The following is a 19,849-nucleotide window of genomic DNA, read 5'->3' on the forward strand; positions in this document are numbered from 1 at the left end:
ATAAAATAAAAAAACTACACAGAAAGAGGCAGCTTCAAGAGCAGCTAATAGTCCATAATTTTCATTAACGTTACATTGCTAATAATAACAACTTACTTTATTGTTAGTAGCATTTATCTGTCTGGGAAAGACTCCCCAGGATTATTTGCTATGCTTTTGTGTGTCCTATTTCTTCCTGGATTTAATGAAAGTGTTACATTACAAGAACTATGACAGCTGGTTATTAAGTAGTGAGAGTGGATGATGGATTTATTCACTGTCTAATTCAGGAGAACAGTAATAGAGGTACAGTTTTAGCAGCATCTTATCCAGTGTGGCAATGTCTGTTCCAACCAGTTCAGGAATGAAATGCATCAGTACAAAACCCTAGTTAGAAACACATCTTCTTGCAATATTCACAGAGAAATTTTTTGCATGGGTCACTAACCTGCATAAAAAAGATCTCTAATGTTTTGGATCTTGTCAGTATTGACTATAAAGCCTTGTGTAGTTTTTTCCACAAAAGAATATGTGGAAAATTTGCCAGGTATCACCTGGCAAATCTGCATCTGTTGGTCTTAGGTGCTGTAAAGTATCCTTGGATACCTATTCAAGTTTTATTTTCACAAAGAAAATCCTTGCCATTTAAGACAAAATGTAGTATCCATCAGACCTGCTAGTTTCAGCCATGGCAACAGTCTGAAAGAATTCACATAACCACATCCAATCTGATTCAAGAATCCCAAGTTCCAGACAACAAAGGGAAAGGCTGGAGCAAGGAAGATGTACCCTTGGTGGAAGAGGATTAGGCCAGGAAGTAATTAAGCAAACTGGATAGAAGTAAGTCCATGGCCCCTGTCAGGATGCACCAGCAAGCACTGAGTGAACTGGCAGATGCCGTTCTAAGGCCATTCCTGATAGTCAACATGGTGACTGGGAGAATTGCTTGAAGACTGGAGGAAAGAAAATGTCACTTCTGTATTCAAGAAGGGCAATAAGGAGGACCCAGGGAACTACAGGCCAGTCAGTTTCACCTTGGGTACTGGAAAAGTAATGAAGGATCTCATCCTGGAGGCCAGGGTGGCTGGACCAGATGACTTCCAGAGTTCCCTCAACTATTCTATGATTCTGTTATCTGACAATCAAGAGCCACTATAATGGCAGCTGTGAGACATCACAGAATTGCATATTTTGGCCCAACCACATCCTTCTTTTATTCACATGATATTAAATAAGTAAGGAGCAACAATTAACACTGTGAAGAGGGTATCTGCACAGACAAATGCTTTGTATTGCTCACATGCACATGTTCACCAGTCAAAACCATTAAATAATACTCAAAATTTCTAATTTTACAGTTTCTTTTGGAAGAAGACACACGGAATATTTATAATTTAATATATTTAATAATATTTATTAAGTTAAACTTTACAGAACTGCCCTGATACTTACTGTAGACTAAAGTTCCTTCATATGTTTGTGGCAGCCACATTGTCTTGAGGCTAAGGATCAAGTGTGTTTCCTACCGTTCTTATATATATACTAAGAATATTGCAAAGAATAAGATGAAATTAAATATTTGTTAACAATATATGCTTATAGCAATTTCTGATTAACCAAAGCATCTCACATTTTAGTAGAAAATGGTATTTACTATAATTTTTATTTTAATTTATTAGGTATGCTTGTATTTCTGCAACAGAATTGTATTTGGGTAACCCAAAATTTGGATTAAAATCCCAACCAAATATTTTGTCAGCAGTGGATCTTGTGAAGCTCCGTTGCCCGCTACTTGTGTCTTACAGTTGATTTATAGTTTTAAGTGAAATATAACTGGGGTTTTAAAATGAGCTGACCACCTATCAGGCAACAGATAATCCATACAAGAGAGAAATTTGGACTGATGGTTAAATTCTCTGGTGCTTAAGATGGCATAAACCCGAAATGATGCTGGAATTTCATAAGTACTGTTCTGGATATGAAATTTACAATGTCTCATAAGGACTAAATATTCTCTGTCTCTTCTCCTTCAGTGAGCATATTAAACAAGATTTTTGCCATTTAAATTCCAAAACTGTTATGAAGATCAGGTTTTCAGCTTCTGTTTCCTAGAAAGTCAGACTTAATCAGACAAACAAGCAAACAAAAATTATACCAACAGACTCTTACAGAGACTAATGCTAACAGAATATCTCTTCTATGGCCTGCAAACACAATTTCAATACAAGATGAGAATGAAAAGATCATAGATAACTTCTGCAGTGCATGGCAAATAGCATGGAATCCAGGGAAGTAATAAGAATCATTACTGTGAAAGCAACATTGCAGAGCTGCAGGATGCAGCACTTGACAGATTTGAAATGCGCAGACGTCAGATGTATTAAGAGAGGCTACAAAAATGATGAATCCTATGCACGTTAGCTTGACAGTTATAAGACGTGGCGGGAGCATATGAAGATCCTTAATCAAATTGTGGTGGCTTGCTTTTTTCATTAGAGATGAGGGGAAAAAAAAAAAGATGGATTACTGAAAAAGAATTGTAGAGTCTTTACAAAGAGGGTTAGAAGCTTCAGACTCACCGAGCAAGGAAAGACTCAATTACGGCCTTCTCAAAGGCCAGCTGCTTCTGACCTTTCAAACCAAGAAGGGAAGCAGTATCTCGACTGTAAGGATTTGTCACTGAAGAGGAGACTGAAAAATGTGAGGAAGAACCCCACAATGGAAAATATCGAAGCATTGAAAATAAACAAAAGATAGCTTTTAGCTCACTGGAAAGAATATAAGAAAAGTCTCTTCTATTTGGGGCAAAATCTCATTTGTCGAGTAAAGTGGTATTGCACTTCAGGTCAGTCTAAGGAATGCTGAAGGACTTACAGTCTTGGAACAGCAAGAGTAAATTCATGTACACAAAATATAACTGTTGGAAGTTTTGGGAAAGGGTTCCACCTGGATCTCTATTCAGCAAGTCGTACCATTGTTGTCTGATTTTTTCATTTGCTCCCGTATGGCTATCTGATTACAAAAATAATCTGAAAACCAGAATAAAATGAAAACTAGATGTGCATGGCTGCATAGTGCATTGAATGAAACAGCTGACAAAACTAAAGCAAGACTGGTCATATTTGTGCAGGCATTTATGATTGAGTGGTTGTTGCCTCTGACAGGGGCAGTTGATGAAAGAAAAAAAATAGAAAAAGTGATGCAGGGAGCACTAATCAATTAGCAACAACTTTTACCAAAATAAAACAACGCTCATGTTGCAAAATTTCTTAATGGTGACAAATGATATTGTATTGAGGTGGCCCAAACATGTGACATATTCTTAAACATAGGTCTAGTAGAGACAAAAATGTTTTAACGTTTTTACCTTTCGCACTGATTCACAATGTTGTTTAGGATTATTATAGCTGTTTTCTACCCAGAAAATTAAATTTTGGCCCTATGACCAACTTACACTATTTTAGGTATTTGTACTCTTTTCTTCTCCTGCTGTAAATCTTCACTCATCATTAACATGGTCTAAAGTGAACATGCTGAAAAAAAAGATTCTTTTCTGAGATTGTAATTGTCAGTAAATGATTTTGCATTCCCTGCACAAATCTCACTATGAAAAGAAAATTATAGATGAGGACCTATATTTCCCTCATTCACAATGTTTTACATTCCTAGTCCTAGTCTGGGATTTTGAATGCCAAACTGGGCTGCCTCTGCCAATTGTCTCATCCTCATTAACGAGGATTTCTGCACTATTAATGAAGACATAGTTGTTTTTAAAAAGGACACTCAATCTAGAAAAACATCCAGATTTCTTTCTCCCACAGCAATGAAGCATCACTAGAAATTAGAGAAAGAACAAACATTCATTTTGATTCCAAGACATGTTAAAATGTGCCTACCAAGCCAATTAAGAACTGCTCAGTGCTACCTTGGCCCTAGTCAACAACGATCATGACAAAGAGGGAAAATACACAAAAGCAGAGAAATGGATTAAAAAAAAAAAAGCGTTCCCCATTGTTAATGGCCAAAAGACTCTATATTACTACTTGCTGTTTGGAACGTTCTCAAATCTAATTGTAAGTTCAAACTCCTGGACTGCCACTTTCACTCTGGGTTGGACCTGAGGGAAAATTTTAGTAATTATTCAAGACTTCACTAGACTAGACAAAGACAAAGCTGACCAGACCTGGTGTTGCTGGCAGTCCTGCTTTGAGGGAGTGATTGGACTGGATGATCTTCAGAGTTCCTCTCTGACTGTTGTGCACCAAGTGAGATAGCAGCAAAAGGATGAGGAGCGCAGGGTGCCTGCAGCCTCCTGGGAAGGCCTGAAGCCATCCTGCTAAAGATGGACAAGTGTGGCTTCTAAAATAGCAGGGGACTCAAGCACCCTCTAGCAGTTGTGCAATTTCTCTTTCCTGAGAGAGGAGCAGAAAGAAGCAAGCAGAGACTATTGAAGCAAAAAATTCCATCGTCTCCAGGCTCTATTCTGCCCCAACACTCTCTTCAGCTTTCTTCAGTTTGGACACTTCCCAGCACAACTCCCTCTCCTATCCCCATCTCTGGCCTAGACAGCCTCTCTCACAGGCACCCCAGCTCTGCTTTTGTGGGAGTCCCCAGTGCATGTTCCCAATATATTTCTTGTGCCCGTTTTCAAATGAAGATACTCATTCTCTTCCCATTTTGAAAATCATTCTCTTTCTTATTTTACTGCTGCTTCCAAATACTTATGACTTTCTCAAAGTCCTTTGAAATTTTCACCTTGATTTAGAATCATTTCATGCAGCTCCCCAAACAACACTATGCAGTTATTCCTACTGTACAAAATTATTCATTTTGACATCTGTAAGGGAAATGACTGTGCTACATTTTTAAGTTCCTTCAGCAAGCTGTAAATCCTTTCATGAATCCACTCTCCTTTCATCAGAAAAGAAGGCTCAAACACAGAAATAATATCTTAAATGTTCCTATCCAGCATCCTCTCCTCTCTTCCCAACTGTGTGGTGTGCAGTTGGATGACTCCTCAAAAACTTCTACCCATAAACTGGATACACTTGCTGTACTTCTCCATGCTAAATTGTATTCCTGTAGTTTATCATGTGAGATATACAGAAAACAAAATGGAAATATTATTTATAGTCAATGTAGATTACTTTATCAAAAGAAACAGTTGTCATTTTTTCTGAAATACTGAAGAGAAGCAATCAAGGGAACTGTAGCATTGCTTCAGAGCTGCAGGCTGTTATTTTTCTCTGGTTCTTTGAATCTCATTTCTCCTTTTCCTTTCGTGCTACTGGATATGCATATGTCATAGGTTTATTTGTTCTAAAAACCCAAGTAGGGAATTTTTCTTTCCCTTGCATTGCTGTAAAAGAAAGATGTTGAATGGGGGAGGGTAGTTTGCCTTGGGTGATTGACCCACACAAAAGAACTAGTCAACAGATCCCCATTCCAAGCTGATGGCCCTTTGAAGACTGTGGGGAGGGGTGAGTAGTTTGGTTTTTTTTCTCTCTTTGGAAACAGGAGGCACTTCACTTTTGCCCTAACTCAGGGAAAGTGTGTGTCAGAGGGGTCTGAGGTTCACTTTGTTTTTGGCCTGGTCACCTGGCTGCTTCTGGCCCCTGTTTGCCCCCGCTTTCCTGCACCCTGTTCTGCCCTCAGCCCAGACCTGCTCGGATTTCATCGGAGAGGCTTGACCCACCTGCAGAGGAACCTTTTGGGGAGAAGGTCACTCTTTTCCTCCTCTGCACCCATGTTGGCTGTGGCTTATGTCCATTGACAAAAGCGGGAAAATCCCAGCCCCAGCCAGCTGCAGACAGCATGAGTTTATGGGAAAAGCCCCCTTTTTTTCCCCTTTTTCCCTTCCCCTTCTCGGTGGGGAGGGAGATCTCCATTTTGGCTTCTCCCACACACCAGAGCCCAACAGCGCCCCCTGCTGACCAGCACCGAGCACTGCAGGCTCTGCTCCTCCAGTGATCCAACAGCGCCCCCTGCTGGCCGTGGTTGGAATTGCGCCAAAAGGCGGAAGGTACTGAACTGTTTCCTTTTTGAAGGGGACTTTTGGGTACAGGATTATTGTTTAGTTGTTTTTGTGTTATATTGTTTTTCTGCCAATACACATATATCCTTTAATAAAGGGCTGTTATTTTTTTTCTTTCTCCATACTTCCTCGATTGGAGCTCTTAATTTCTGATTTACAATAGCTTAGAGGGAAGAGTTTGGTCTTGCTCATGACTCATCCTCCTTAGCAAAACACTTCAGTCTCATTAAACTGAGACAGCACATCCAGTGGAATTCATTTTGAGAATGAAGTTACAGTCTGGACCTGCTGAAGGGCCACATAGAAAAATGTACTGCTTTGCATGTTTTTCAATCCCATGAGAACAGGTCTGTAATGGATATAACTCTGTCTCTTTCAGTCAGCTTCATTATGTTCCTCCTGAACTCCTCCTTCCAGACAGGTGTGTTAGCACTGCTGCTCTCACCCATCAGGGAGCCTGGGCCCTAACCTGGATGGTAGAGAGCTGTGTCTCATTGAACTTGCTCTAAATGGGACTTGGAGGTTCCCAATCTCATGCTGGGGAAAGCAGTAACTCTGGATGACTCTCCAGATCCTAGTCCTTTCTCACAGTGCCTACCACTGAGCCACATAATTCAGGAAAGACTCCATACCCATGGAATCCTGTTTTCTGCATTTTCATAGAGACTTTAAAAATGGAGAAAGAAAAATAACAAAACCAGGTTTGACATATTTGTTTCTTGGCTGATAAAACATGAATATTTTTGTTTATTATAGTAACAATCCAACAATGATGACAAATAGGAAAAGGAGGAGCATTTTGATCATTTACACAAGATTTTTTACAATATGAAACATGAAATCTAACCCAACAGTTTTTGCAATCTATCACAGATCTTCTTTTGTTATTACTATACTTAAATGGAAAGTGCCATCATAATTAAAAACCTTTTCTTTCCCCAGAGAAGACAAGCATCAGACATGCATATAAAACATTAATATTACTGTTTCAAAGTCAACTCATCTATATAATTTTGAGATTCAGTTTCTACTTAGTCAGCAGAAACTCCAAAGTACATCCTAAATATTACCACCTGCTACCTAATTATACCATAATAAACTCAATTTTGAGTAATTTTAAAAGCTTCTTCTTAGTAGGTTTACAGTTTTTGTCATCCCTATGTTACACTGCACATCCATTTTAATTCCCTGTAAGGAAAAACAGAAAAATGAGAGAGAAAGGAAGCCTAGTGCAATGCATGGAAGAACAATTTTATGTAAAAATACTAGGATTCATTTAGACTTTCTGTAAGCTGGGAAACAAAGACAGAATTAGTGAATTATTGTAAATTCAACTATGCTCTGCCCTCTCTTCCAAATGAGTACACGAAAAAGCACTGTTAAAGATGGTGATCTTTCTGAAGCCACAAGGTGGCAATGTTTCAGAACGTTCCTGAGATTTCTTGAAAAATCTTATTAATCATCAAGTCATTACCATAATAGTAATCATAAAAGACCGTCCATATAGATGCCATCTAATGCACAGATTTTGATTAGTAAGAGGACGGCTAACAACACACAGCTATGGGAAGTGGTCAATATACTATGTATGAACTGCAAGAAGGTTTCAGAATGAATAAACCTATACCAGACCAATTTAACATATTTCCATGGTTAAGTGATTATTTTTGTTTAAATAAAAGAAAGGCAGGATGCATCAACAGAATAGTGTTTAACGAGGCATTGATAGTTTCCACATAGAACATTATTAGCTACAGTGGAGGTGGTAAGGCCTTGTGAAAGAATTAGAGGAGCATGAAGTCTTGGCTAAAACAGAGGGCAATGAACAGCATGAAAAGCAGAAGCACTGAGATGGAGAGTGGGCATAAAGAGACCTTGCTTGAATGCACAAAGTTCACGAGACATCATTCAAGAAGGAGAATGATAACAATGAGAAAAACTCAGTAGTACATTGTACCTTTTATGTACCATCCACAAAAGCACATGAGCTAAATGAGTTGGAAACCTCTGCATGTAAAAAAGCACCAGATACCCTCAGATTGCAGAATGTCTATGAAGTATTTATGTGACACTACCCTAAAAAGAACTGGAAGATTGATAGTAGGGTAACTTGAGATCAGCTCCACAAATCTTGTTCAAACAGGAACAAGAGCTGAGAAAGGCTATGAGAATAAACAAGGAAGCTAGAAATATAAAAAGCATAGCCTGTCTTCCTAGCTATCCTCATATATATTAAATCAGAATGCTCTAGAAATACACCTAGCGAAGATTAATCACCAGAGAGGCAAGCTAACAAAGTTGACACCAGCTATATACTGTAGCATCCAAACTACCATTAATCTTTTGACTTTCACCTTATATCTTTAGTATCTACTTCCTCTGAAACCTCACTGGAAATATCCAATGTATCCACATAACCATCACAGAAACTTGACAGAAAAAAGATTATACTCATCTCAGTTAATGGAAATCTTCCTACTGAAAGTGAACTTGAGTGATAAGCTTAATTCTCACAACCAATCAGTGCCTTTACAGTTAAGACATCTTTATTACCCTCACTATAGTGTGGGCAAGTAGCCATACAGATATAATCAGACCACTCTCTAGAGAAGATAACTTGAAACCTTCCTTACGCTTGGCAGGGAAGAAGGAACAGTATTTCTGCAGTACATTGCCAGGGACAGGTATTTGTCAAGTCCAGCAGTGTTAGATTAATGTCTTTGTTTCTACCTATCACACTTCAGTAGGATTTTAATAAACAGGTTCTTTAGGGTGTATCAGTGAAGATGAAATTTTGGCACAGAACAGTCACTGAACATACTGTTCTAAATATTTCTTTGTAGAAAGAAAATATTTTGCTGCTTGCCTTGCAGAGTCAGGAAGGCTAGGTGTCGTCTTTGAGTGAAAAAATCCTCTCATGGTAGCACTGACTATATGCATAGATATTTTGAGTATATATGTTAAAAACAAAAAGGCACACTTAAAGCATAAATTCAAAAATTTTAATTTATTCATTAAAAGGCTTTTCTGACTCAAATAAAGAAGGGTCTTAAAAATTATCAGAAAGAGCACTAATCATCTTCCAGTGTCATGATCAGAGGGAACACAGGAGGCCTAGGGAGGCCTGTAGATGCTACATCTGTGAGCTCAGGTTTGCTAGAGGCTGAAGTGCTACACAGAGTCCTGTTCTATCATGAACAGGACTGGAACATCAATCCTGCTATTGCATCTCTTCTTCTGAAGATGCTAGGAAGATTGAATCAGAAGCAGCATCAGCTTTACCAATGGTATCCCCTGGAAGAGTAGACATTATCTTCACTGGCTTGCCCCGGTATACTATGTTTCCTCTACAGTTACAAGTGCACCTCTTTCCGGTCCACAGTCATATCTGGTTTGTTCCACTGATGTAACACTGAATACCTCAATTAGACAAGTATATATTCCTCATGAAGTGAAAGCCACAGAGCTCAACCTTCAGCAAGATAGACACGTTTTCTGCTCTTGCTAATCCTCCAGTCCCCAGCTAGTGCTTTTTTTTCCTTGAAGAATATGCTACGTGTTTCAGTTCAAGCTGGTACTGGGACTATGGCACTCCCTGATTTTCTTCTGACCCATGAACATTCTCCTTCACCATGCTCCTCCAAAACCTAGATATCTCCACCAACTCTACACAGATATGTGGCAAATCCCCATGATCTCCTCTGGCAGCTTGCTGAGAAATGGAGCCGGCATAGGGGAGCAGGGAGAGAAAGGCCACTAAAATTTCCAGTCTTCTTTCCTTGCTCCTAGAGCAGACACAATTTGCAGTCAAGGCTCCAGAACAGGGGAAGAATCAATGGAACATTAAGGACACAGTGCTGGGCTAGCCCTAGTGCTTCACACCACTACTGCTTATATACCATGCATCATACCACTGATGCAGCATATATTTAGAGTTGCAGTAGCCACTGAATATCAGTACATGCTCTTTCTTATTACAGGTCTTTGCCAGTGGTGGAACAAAAGATTACACTTTCGATTGCTAGTGATAGAAACTGAGCTCACTAGTGGGTGTAAGCAGACTAGAATTTTAAAAAAAGAACAGGAACTTGAAGTCAAAAGAAATAATTAATGTAATTAAGACATATTAAATGGTAAGTAGTTAGCATTTCCTTTTTCAAAGACCACATATGCCTTTAATACAGCAATATGAAAGCAAATCAGAACACAAAACAGTAAAATGGAACAGATGCCAGAATCTCCAAAGACTAAGGTATAAATAATGCTTTGCTTTGGAAAATCTAGAATTTTTCTAATTTAGATTAGAAAAACCTAAAAGCTTTTACTACTTGTCCTCATTTTATCATCACAGTGCAGGAAAGTGAGCCTAACCCATTAGCAGAAAATCTCATTGCCTTCCAAACTGGAAAAAACACTAATATGCTAAGGAAGCAATGAGTGTATTCACCCACTTAAAACAGCAAGTGAGACTCAGATTTAGTACGTTATTTCCTTGTCAAACTGGGAAATTCCTAATCAAATATGCCTGAAGGAAAGCTAAACTTCAAATGAAATAAGTTTATATTGAAGAGGTAAAGGGGAACAAAAACCTTGGAAAGAATTTAAATTACGTGACAGACGGAAGTTCACTTTAGAATGGCAAACCCAACAAAAAACTACCTTAGAATGTATTTGTCTTGCCAGTTAATGGTATGCAGTCTAGCTCTTTTCCTTCACAGAAGGCTGACCAAAAGAAACAGGCAGAAAATCCACAAGAGTACGAGTGTGCAAACAGCATACACTTTCACACACTGGAATGAAAGTAAAGTGCCCAGCTCAGTATCCTGTGCATGGAGATAATCTGTGCTTGAGCAATAACATATCTTTTGTCAAACTGCACATGTGGCAAGGCCAGCTGCTGTGATGTGAACCACCTATGTGGCAAAGAGTTGGTCTGTGATGGAACCACCCTGCACTTGAAAACTGGCACACAAAAAGTTGTGTCAAGTTTGTGGTAAAGCATTAGCTAGCTTTTTTTGTAGTTGACACTCTCCTAGAAGTGAAAACAATTCTGTGAACAACAATAAAAATACATACAAGAGAACTTTTCTAATGTCATTTTAAAGCTCTCTATGAATTTCTGCTGCTGAGCGAAGAACATCACAATTCACTCCTGAGGTTGCTTTACTTCATACTGTGTCATGGTACTAAAATGCATAAAAACATTGCATTAGTGTACACGCAACACTGCTCTCATGGATATTGTTTTAAATTTAGAAATTAGCCATAAGAAACTACTTTTGAATTATTTGTCTTACTGTATAACTTAAGGATTTAGTGCACTATAGCCAGTGTGCTTACCTATGATAATTCGCCCTATCAACTGTTATCTGTGATGTTATCTGCTGAAAACTGCATGGTTGTGCAGTTTAATAATCTAATAATTAAAGGTTTGTGCGCTCCCGTTCATCCCTCCCCCTCCATTCTCTCCAATGGAAAATACACAATGTAAGTAGGAAAAATAAGCTGAAAATTTCCCAGGGTCAAACACTAGCATATTTAATTGACAGTTGTTTGAAAGAGAACATATTTTAAATTTTCTATTATTTATTCCAAAACTCTTAACAGCGGAAGTATTAATAGGTTTTAGAATTATACGACCACTATTTTTAAAATTATCTATTTGTCACAGAATCACCGAATCCTTTAGGTTGGAAAAGACCTCTGAGATCATCGAGTCCAACCTTTGTCAACACCGCCTTGTCAACCAGACCATGGCACCAGTTGCCACATCCAGTTGTTTCTTGAACACCTCCAGGGATGCTGACTCCACCACCTCCTTGGGCAGCCCATTCCAATGCTTGATAACTCTTTCCATAGAGAAATTATCCTGATGTCCAGCCTGAACCTCCCTTGGTGCAGCTTAAGACTGTGTCCTCTTGTCCTGTTGCCTGGGAGAAGAGACCAACTCCCATCTGGATACAATCTCCTTTCAGGTAGTTGTAGAGAGTGATAAGGTCTTCCCTGAGCCTCCTTTTCCCCAGGCTAAACAACTCCAGCTCCCTCAGCTGGTCCTCATATATCTTACTCTCTAAACCCTTCACCAGCTCCATTGTTCTTCTCTGGACCTGCTCCAGCATCTCAACATCTGTCTTGAAGTGAGAGGCCCAGAACTGGACACAGTACTTGAGGTGTGGCCTCACCAGAGCTGAGTACAGTTGATCACTGCCCTGCTCCTGCTGGCCACACTATTTCCAATACAAGCCAGGATGCCCTTGGCCTTCTTGGCCACCTGGACACACTGCTGGCTCATGTTCAACATCTGTTGACCAGCACCCCCAGGTCCTTTTTGACTTGGCCGCTTTCCAGCCATTCTGCCCCAAGCCTAGCGCTGCATGGGGTTGTTGTGACCCAAAGGCAGGTCCTGGCACTTGGCCTTGTTGAATCTCATACCACTGGCCTTAGTACATCAATTCAGCCTGTCCAGATCCCTCTGCAGAGCCTTCCTACTCTCCAGCAGATAAACACTCCTGCCCAGAAGTTTTTCTGCTCTACTCAATGTAAGCCAGCATACATTACATATAAGAGCTTAACACGGGTGACATGACTATATGATATGCATACATCTATGAGAAAAAAGCAAACTGCAACAAACAGCAGTCCAAGACATCTCATAAAAGACATTTCATTAAATAAAATGGCTTATAACCAAAGTAACTGACATATTTAATGTGCTGTTTTTTACTGGCATAGAGTTAATTGTCTTCAGAGTAGCTCGTATGGGGCTGTGTTTTGGATTTGTGCTGGAAACAGCATTGATAACACAAAGATGTTTTAGTTACTGCTGAGCAGTGCTTACATGGAGCCAAAGGCTTTTCTGCCTCTCACACCACCCTGCCAGTAAGGAGGCAAGAAACTGGGAGAGGACACACCTGAGACAGCAGACCCCAACTAACCACAGGGATTTTCCATAACATATAGTGTCATGCTCAACATATAAGCTGGGGGCAAAAGGAGGAAGAGGGAGGGAACATTCAGAGTGATGGCATTTGTCTTCCCAAGTGACCGTCATGTGTAATGGAGCCGTGGTTTCCTGGGGATAGCTCAGCACCTGCCTGCCGATGGGAAGTAGTGAATTAATTCCTTGTTTTGTTTTGCTGGCGTGCACAGCTTTTGCTTTACCTATTAAAGTGTCTTTGTCTCAAGCCATAAGTTTTCTTACCTTCATTTTTCCTATTCGCTTCCCCATCCCACCAATGGGGGGAGTGAGTGCTTAGTTGCTATCCAGGGTTAAACCACAACATTTACTAACATGAGGAAGCTTTCAGGGGATTAAATAAAGTTAAACCAAGTTGTTACTGTAGTGATCTGGTGTGTTGTTATAAATGTGGATTTTTAAAGGCTTTTATAGACTTATGGTACATTTTGCAAAATAAAGGCATGTGGCTAGAGTAATATGACAATGCAATTAAAAATATGAACTTTGTATGATTTACAACTGTATGTTTTTTATTGTATGCTACTCACTTTATTGTACGTTTCTACACTTTGACATTTCAAGTCTAGTAGCAAGGTACCACTCTCTCTTATCATACAGTTGTGTAACCCTAAGCTTAGGTGTTCTCCTGTAGCCACTCCCAGGGAAAAGCCTCATCCTGTGTTTAGCTAGGAGTTCAGGATAGAAGGACTGAACTGCCCTTAGATGTGTCTATTACTACTGAAGATTATTGCCTGTAGGTTAAAAGGTTAGATTACAAGCCTCACTTTTACTTGGCCAAAGTTAAGTAAGAGAAATCCTGATGGTATGCCAAACAATGCAGCTTTTTGCCCCAGCCACATTCAGATGATATGTTTATCCTGCATCAAAAGTAGTGCAATAGAGCTGTAAAATTAGAACACATTTATTTGTTTGCTACACCCTGCTTTTCAAGGAGTTACAAGCAATTCCTAATGGCTTCATGCTGAAGCTGAAGCCTTCCACCTGGAGGTTTTCATTTCACTTGAGTAGCCCTCAGACTTATTTGCTCTATGAAGGCTAGACACATGCATGACTATTGCAAGACACATGCATGACTATTGCAAGACACATACATGACTATTGCAAGACTGGAGACTAACAGGTGCAGGTCAGTAGAAATCTTCTGGGCAATTACTGTTGTGTGGGAGGGAGAAATGCACTTTCATGACTCCTTTTACCTGAGCAAGGTGGAAGATGGATGAGGGGTGCCACATAGCAGGATGAAGGTAGTCAACAATTCATCTCTGTTCCATGTAAGGAACTAAGCAGCCAAATGTGGCAAACAAAGCAGACAAAAGGACAAGTTTCCATCTCTACTGCTGCTGCTATTTGGCTAGGAGGCACTGCTGGCCAGCCTGCATAAGTTGGCCTAAAGTCCAGTAGCTCAAACAGACAGCGTGAAATTGCAATACTCCTTATTTTCTCTTTTCCCTGATCGTAGTAAAGAACAAATAGATTTTTGAAGATGGACTTTCCTGTGTAAGATTGTGGTTTGATGACACAATAAAGCCATTTTTAACCTTCCTTGTAACATAGAACACAGCACTAATGTGGTACCTGTCAGCTAAAATTAGTTAGTGTACCTATGTTTTCAAAAATTATACTGGCTAACTTTTGTAGAGGATCGGGTATCATTTTTCACCCTGCAATTTGTGCAAAATCAGGATCACTTTCCTATTGCACACTAGAGAATTTGACAAGAACATGCTTTTGCATTCACACATGATTCAGAAATTTTTGATGAAATTTTTGCTGCAGGGTGATTTGCTGATGCACTGAGCCAGTATGAATGGTTATGGAAACAAGACCTGTGTTTTAATGATAAATTTCATATTTTCTTCTGCACTGTAATGAAAAAAAAGACACAAGATCCTGAGGAAAAAAAGTATGGGAAACATGACGAGAACCTGATTATGTATTGATAATTGTCAGGCACTCTAGAAATTACTTCTGCATAAGGCTGTGCAAATAACAAATTCCTCATTTGGTTGCTGAATTGAAAGGATAAAACCCCCAGCCAACTGTTATCCATTACCAAAACAAAAGTCCAACATGGTTTGCTTTATTCAAACATAACATAAACATAACATAATTTTTTCTCTTTCTTCATGAGTACTTGAAATTAAACATAACAGACAAAACCACTGGAGGTTTTCTGCAGGTGTCCTTTTACTCAGAGGTACAGGGGGAAGTACACATATACAAAATGTGTAATGTCCAGATTAAATTGTTTTGAAGGGGGATCTGAACCCAGCAGGGAATTTGAACTCAAGACATACTAAGCAGCAGTTCAAAGTATTCTGCACTGAGAATCATGGTATCTTTTGTTGACACCTTTTCCCATTTCTGTGAATAGTTATTAACCAAATCTCTGACTCAGTGGTGACCCAGTTACTACATGCAACCTTAAGGACATTGCCCTAAATTGCAGAAGATACTTGGAATGCATACACATATGCATGCAGACATTTGCACACACAATTCAGCATTGCATAAGAAAAATTTAGCTAGCTGCACATGATCTGGAAGCTCTGCAGACCAACACCAAGGTGCTAGTCTGTCTCCCAGAACCACCATTACTGCAGCAGAATGGTGTTGAACAATCCACCCTCTCAGCAAAGCTGGCTAGATCAGTTGGGAGTGGCAGGCTTCTGTCTCTGAAGCTAGACACAGAGTGGCTGTCTCAGCCCAGTGCTCCTAACTCCCCTCATTTTTAGTGCTTCTTTCAGTTTCTTACAATAAATCCTGTAATAAACTTAAATTTCATGCATCATAGTGGATGACACAACTATTTCATGAAAGACTGATGCCACCAATAAATACATTTCTCCAGTCCCAATGGTTTGAAAAACTAGACGTGATTTCACAATTAGTTTTTAAGATAGCCAATCCCCCATTCTGGAGACTTTACTATTCTCCAGTGGATTTTCCACCATCATTTCTAATTGTGAGCAAGAAAAAAAGTAACATTTAGGAGAGAAAGAAAGAGCTAAACAAGTGACTTGAAAGGTGGTCTTTATTTTGCAAACATATTTTCATGTACTTACACAATTAACCAGTAAAGATATCTAAGTTGGTTTTGTGGGCTTTGAAGGTTTACATGAAGTCAAACATTTTTCCAGCCTTCCTCATATGAAAGCAACAGGCATTTTTTACATCAGTCTATGCTGCAACAAGTGTACTTCACCAAGAAATTATATGCTTTATCCCCAAATTCAATGCATGAATGTGCATAGAAATATTGTCAGTGCAAGAGTGGGGGGAATGTGAGTAAGATTTGTTACAAGATTGGCAAGATTGGGGTAGGAAATAGCTTCCAAAAATCAAGAGACCAAATAGGCTACAGTTCTTCAGCTTGGAAAGAGAGATGAGAAGGGTTATAAGAGAAGTCTCTGTTGTGAGTGGCATGAAAGAGGTTACTGTAGGATGATTACTAGTAACATATCACAAAACAAATCAAGTCCTCAGATAAGTCTAGAACAAATAAAAGGAAGTTCTGTTTCACACAGTGCATAATTAGAGTATTAATTAGTACATAATTGGAGTGAAATTCACCACCACAACACTGTGAGGAGAACAAAACTATACACACGTTGAAAAAGACACTGGGAAAATGGGAGTCTGCAGGTCTTTAAAGACAGTGATCCTATTGCTTTTCAAGTTAAGATGGCCTCAGAAGTACAATGGTATCACTTCCTTGGAGTACAGCTCCACTTCAAGAGCCACTATGATTGGAATTAATATATGGTGAGCCACAACTTCCTTATTGGTTTCCCCTCCGAGTTAGATGGCTAGCAGCCTCAATCAGCAGCAGACACCTTCTCTCTCTATGCTGAACACATCCCCCATTCCCCATTCCTACTTGCTTCTCTCTTTCTTACTTGAGAAGGGTTGAAGTACTGCCCGGAGGATTGGTTGGGATGTCTAACACTGGGAGTCCTCCAGGGAGATAGGTGACAATGCCTTGCTTGCTGTATGGGCAAAGGATGGTCTGGAATTGAGAAAGTGAAAACAGAGAGAGTGTAGTGGGAGTGAGGGGAACGGCTCGGGCACTCTGACTGAGTAGGAACAAAACAAGCATAATTCCAAGGAACAGAACGTACCTCACAATATTTATTCCTAACTGTTTGCTTTGCAGAGGATGGTCTTGCAACTGAGAGTTATAGATAACAAAAGAAGAAGCTTGTCTCAAGTGAATGATTATAATTATTTGCTCATTGTCTAAAACTTATTTGGTTCTTTGCCTTCGCTTCAGGTGAAATTGCAGTCTAACATTTGGCAACGTAACTAATGGATGATGCAACCACCATGGCCAATTATTCGTTGTGACCACAGAGAACAGATAACAGGGTGAGCATTACACTGAATTTTAAAATAGAGACTTTCTTTCTCCCCAGCAACACTTTCAAAACCTACTTGAAAATTCCTGCATGAGTCCAAAAAATACTACAACATATTCACTCCTGCTCGTGAAAACACATTTATCAAAATTGTCACATGGGACTATTACTACAAATGCATCCCATGAGGAGAATTCACTGTAAGTAGGACACAGAGGAAGAAAACTCACATACAATTTCACCTGTGGTATCTGTCTCACACAGTCAACACTTAAACTTCAGACAGCTGTGTATGTTCAAAGGCCAGGAGAATGTTCTTTCCTTTCCAGTTAGAGACTTGCACAGAAATACCAGTGAAAGGTTTTAGCATTTTGGATTAGAGGTATGCTAATGTAGTGTGAGAGCAGACAGAAAGTATGTTGGTGGCACTTTTGACAGCTAATTAGCATATATCACTACTGTATTAAGTTTTACACTGTGCTGCATAAAGTTAAGTTCACAAGTGTAGGAGAAAAATGTATTCTCTTCCCTGACCTGTAAACTGCATTGGAAGAATCTTTGCAGGATTATTTAGGTATACTATCAACAATAATGGTATTTATGTGTAATATTTTCACTTTCTTGTGTTTCTATATGCATGGATAATATATAAAATAAGACAGACTGCTAACATGCTAACAAGAGAAACACAAAAATCAATTTTGTTTTCAAGTTGGATCTCAGAAGGAGGTTTTCAACAGCACGAATGGTAGGCTTGTCTTAATCCCATGGAAATTCACTTATGGCACATTTATGCCTTTAAGAATCTGCAGCTTTGAACTACAAAAGACAGAATTAAACCTAAAGGTTTTGATCCTGATACCGTTTTTACACAGCCAGAAAAGATATGCAGTTGTTCCAAGAGACATCTACTTATTACAGAGTATGTTCAGGTCATAAAAACTCATGCACTTAATTCATAACAGAAAGTACTTAAGGACCTGTGTTATTCCACACAAAGGAACAGACTTGCTAGAGAAATTGCAAGTGAAGGTAAGTAAAACTGTATGAGGTACAGAAGTTTTGAGGACCCTGACATCTTGTATTACAAGGTTTTAATATCACTTAAGTCCTTTATTGGCATAAGTAACCATTTTTCCATGGAGGTCAATCTAAATATTCCAGCATGACCCTTTATTACCACCTCTACCGAAAGAAAAATCTTGATGAAATCTTACAGACCAACAGATCATGGCAGGTTTAAGCTTCAGACCTGTGAGGAACAACAGCAAGCTCCACAATATAACATTTCTTCTCATTGTTTTGAAATCTGTTTGAAAGCCTGATTGATAACATTGTGTGAAACAAACCTTCAAATTGCTAAGGTCATTTTTGAGAAAAGATTGCTATCACAGTTGATTTTGTTATTAGTTATACAAGAATATAATGTATATAATATATACTTGTTATCAATTACACTTATTCAGTTATCAATGCAGCTCCTTGTGCCTAAAATGTTGGCTTTTTTTATAGGTGTCATGCACACACAGAGCCAGAAGAAAAGTATTTACAGCACATCTAGCACCCACCCAAAAACATCTATGTAGATAAATAACCACGACCTTAGATTACAATTGTAGGTTAGATTTGACTCAGCCCTAAAATATAGCTTCTCTGGCACTGGAGCTGACAATAGCTGTGGGGTCAGCCTGCACCTCTCTGAGCACTGCAGATAAAGAGTGAAGAGTATGCATGCACTTTCGAGAAAGAGCTGAAGCAGGCGGGGGAAGGCAGCATGCTTCCTTTACAATGCAAATGCGCACACGCCCTAGCATACACTTGCCAGCAATGTCCTAAGCTTCAGTTCACATAACTACAGTCATGTCAGGAGAAACAGAGAAAGATAAATAAAGTTTAGAAACTGACCTGTTTTTCATTTTCATCCTCCAACCTCAGCCTGTCCTCAATGCAGTTCCTGGCCTGAAGGAATGCCTTCCTCTGAGCCCTTTCTGTCAAAATCCTCACAAAGACCCCATACAAATTTACACTGACAAAAAGGATTGCATTGGCCACGAGCTGTAAGGAAAAAAAGAAAAATAAACGGATATTTTAAAATACATATTTTTATTTTATATTTCTACTCAGTAAAATATAAATTCAAACTGAAACAAAACAAAACTGTTTGAAAATTATGCCTTGCTAGCCGTGTCACTGATACCTCTTCCTGCAGTGAAACAATTACAGCAGCTACCACAAATTCAGGCAAACAATATTGATAATAGAGAATTTTGCATCTGCTGAAGTTATTTTCTCTTACAGTGATCTGTAGCTTATCATTTTTATTCATCATAATTTCTTTCAGCAGCCCATTGGCAGATCTGTCCACCTAAGGAGAGCAGTATCCTCAGTATTTGCTCAAAATACCCAGAAAACTGAAATTATTTTCCTATGCCTTCATAAAATATTATTGGCCCTTTTTTTATACTTGAAAAGCAAGGCACTGACAACCCTGTGACTGAA

The 19,849-nt window shown here is 39.1% G+C and overlaps 1 protein-coding gene across 1 annotated transcript in view; it reads right to left on the minus strand.

Moving 5' to 3' along the window:
• ADCY1 (adenylate cyclase 1) overlaps positions 1-19,849 on the minus strand; it is a 164,847-nt gene that overhangs the window by 95,889 nt on the left and 49,109 nt on the right. The window contains exon 2 of the mRNA XM_008920697.3: positions 19,256-19,405. Coding sequence (XP_008918945.1) covers positions 19,256-19,405 — 150 coding nt within the window. The remainder of the gene's footprint in view (positions 1-19,255; positions 19,406-19,849) is intronic.

This window comes from Manacus vitellinus, unplaced genomic scaffold (assembly GCF_001715985.3).
Source record: "Manacus vitellinus isolate BGI_N305 unplaced genomic scaffold, ASM171598v3 scaffold_55_pilon, whole genome shotgun sequence".
NCBI classification, from domain to species: domain Eukaryota; kingdom Metazoa; phylum Chordata; class Aves; order Passeriformes; family Pipridae; genus Manacus; species Manacus vitellinus.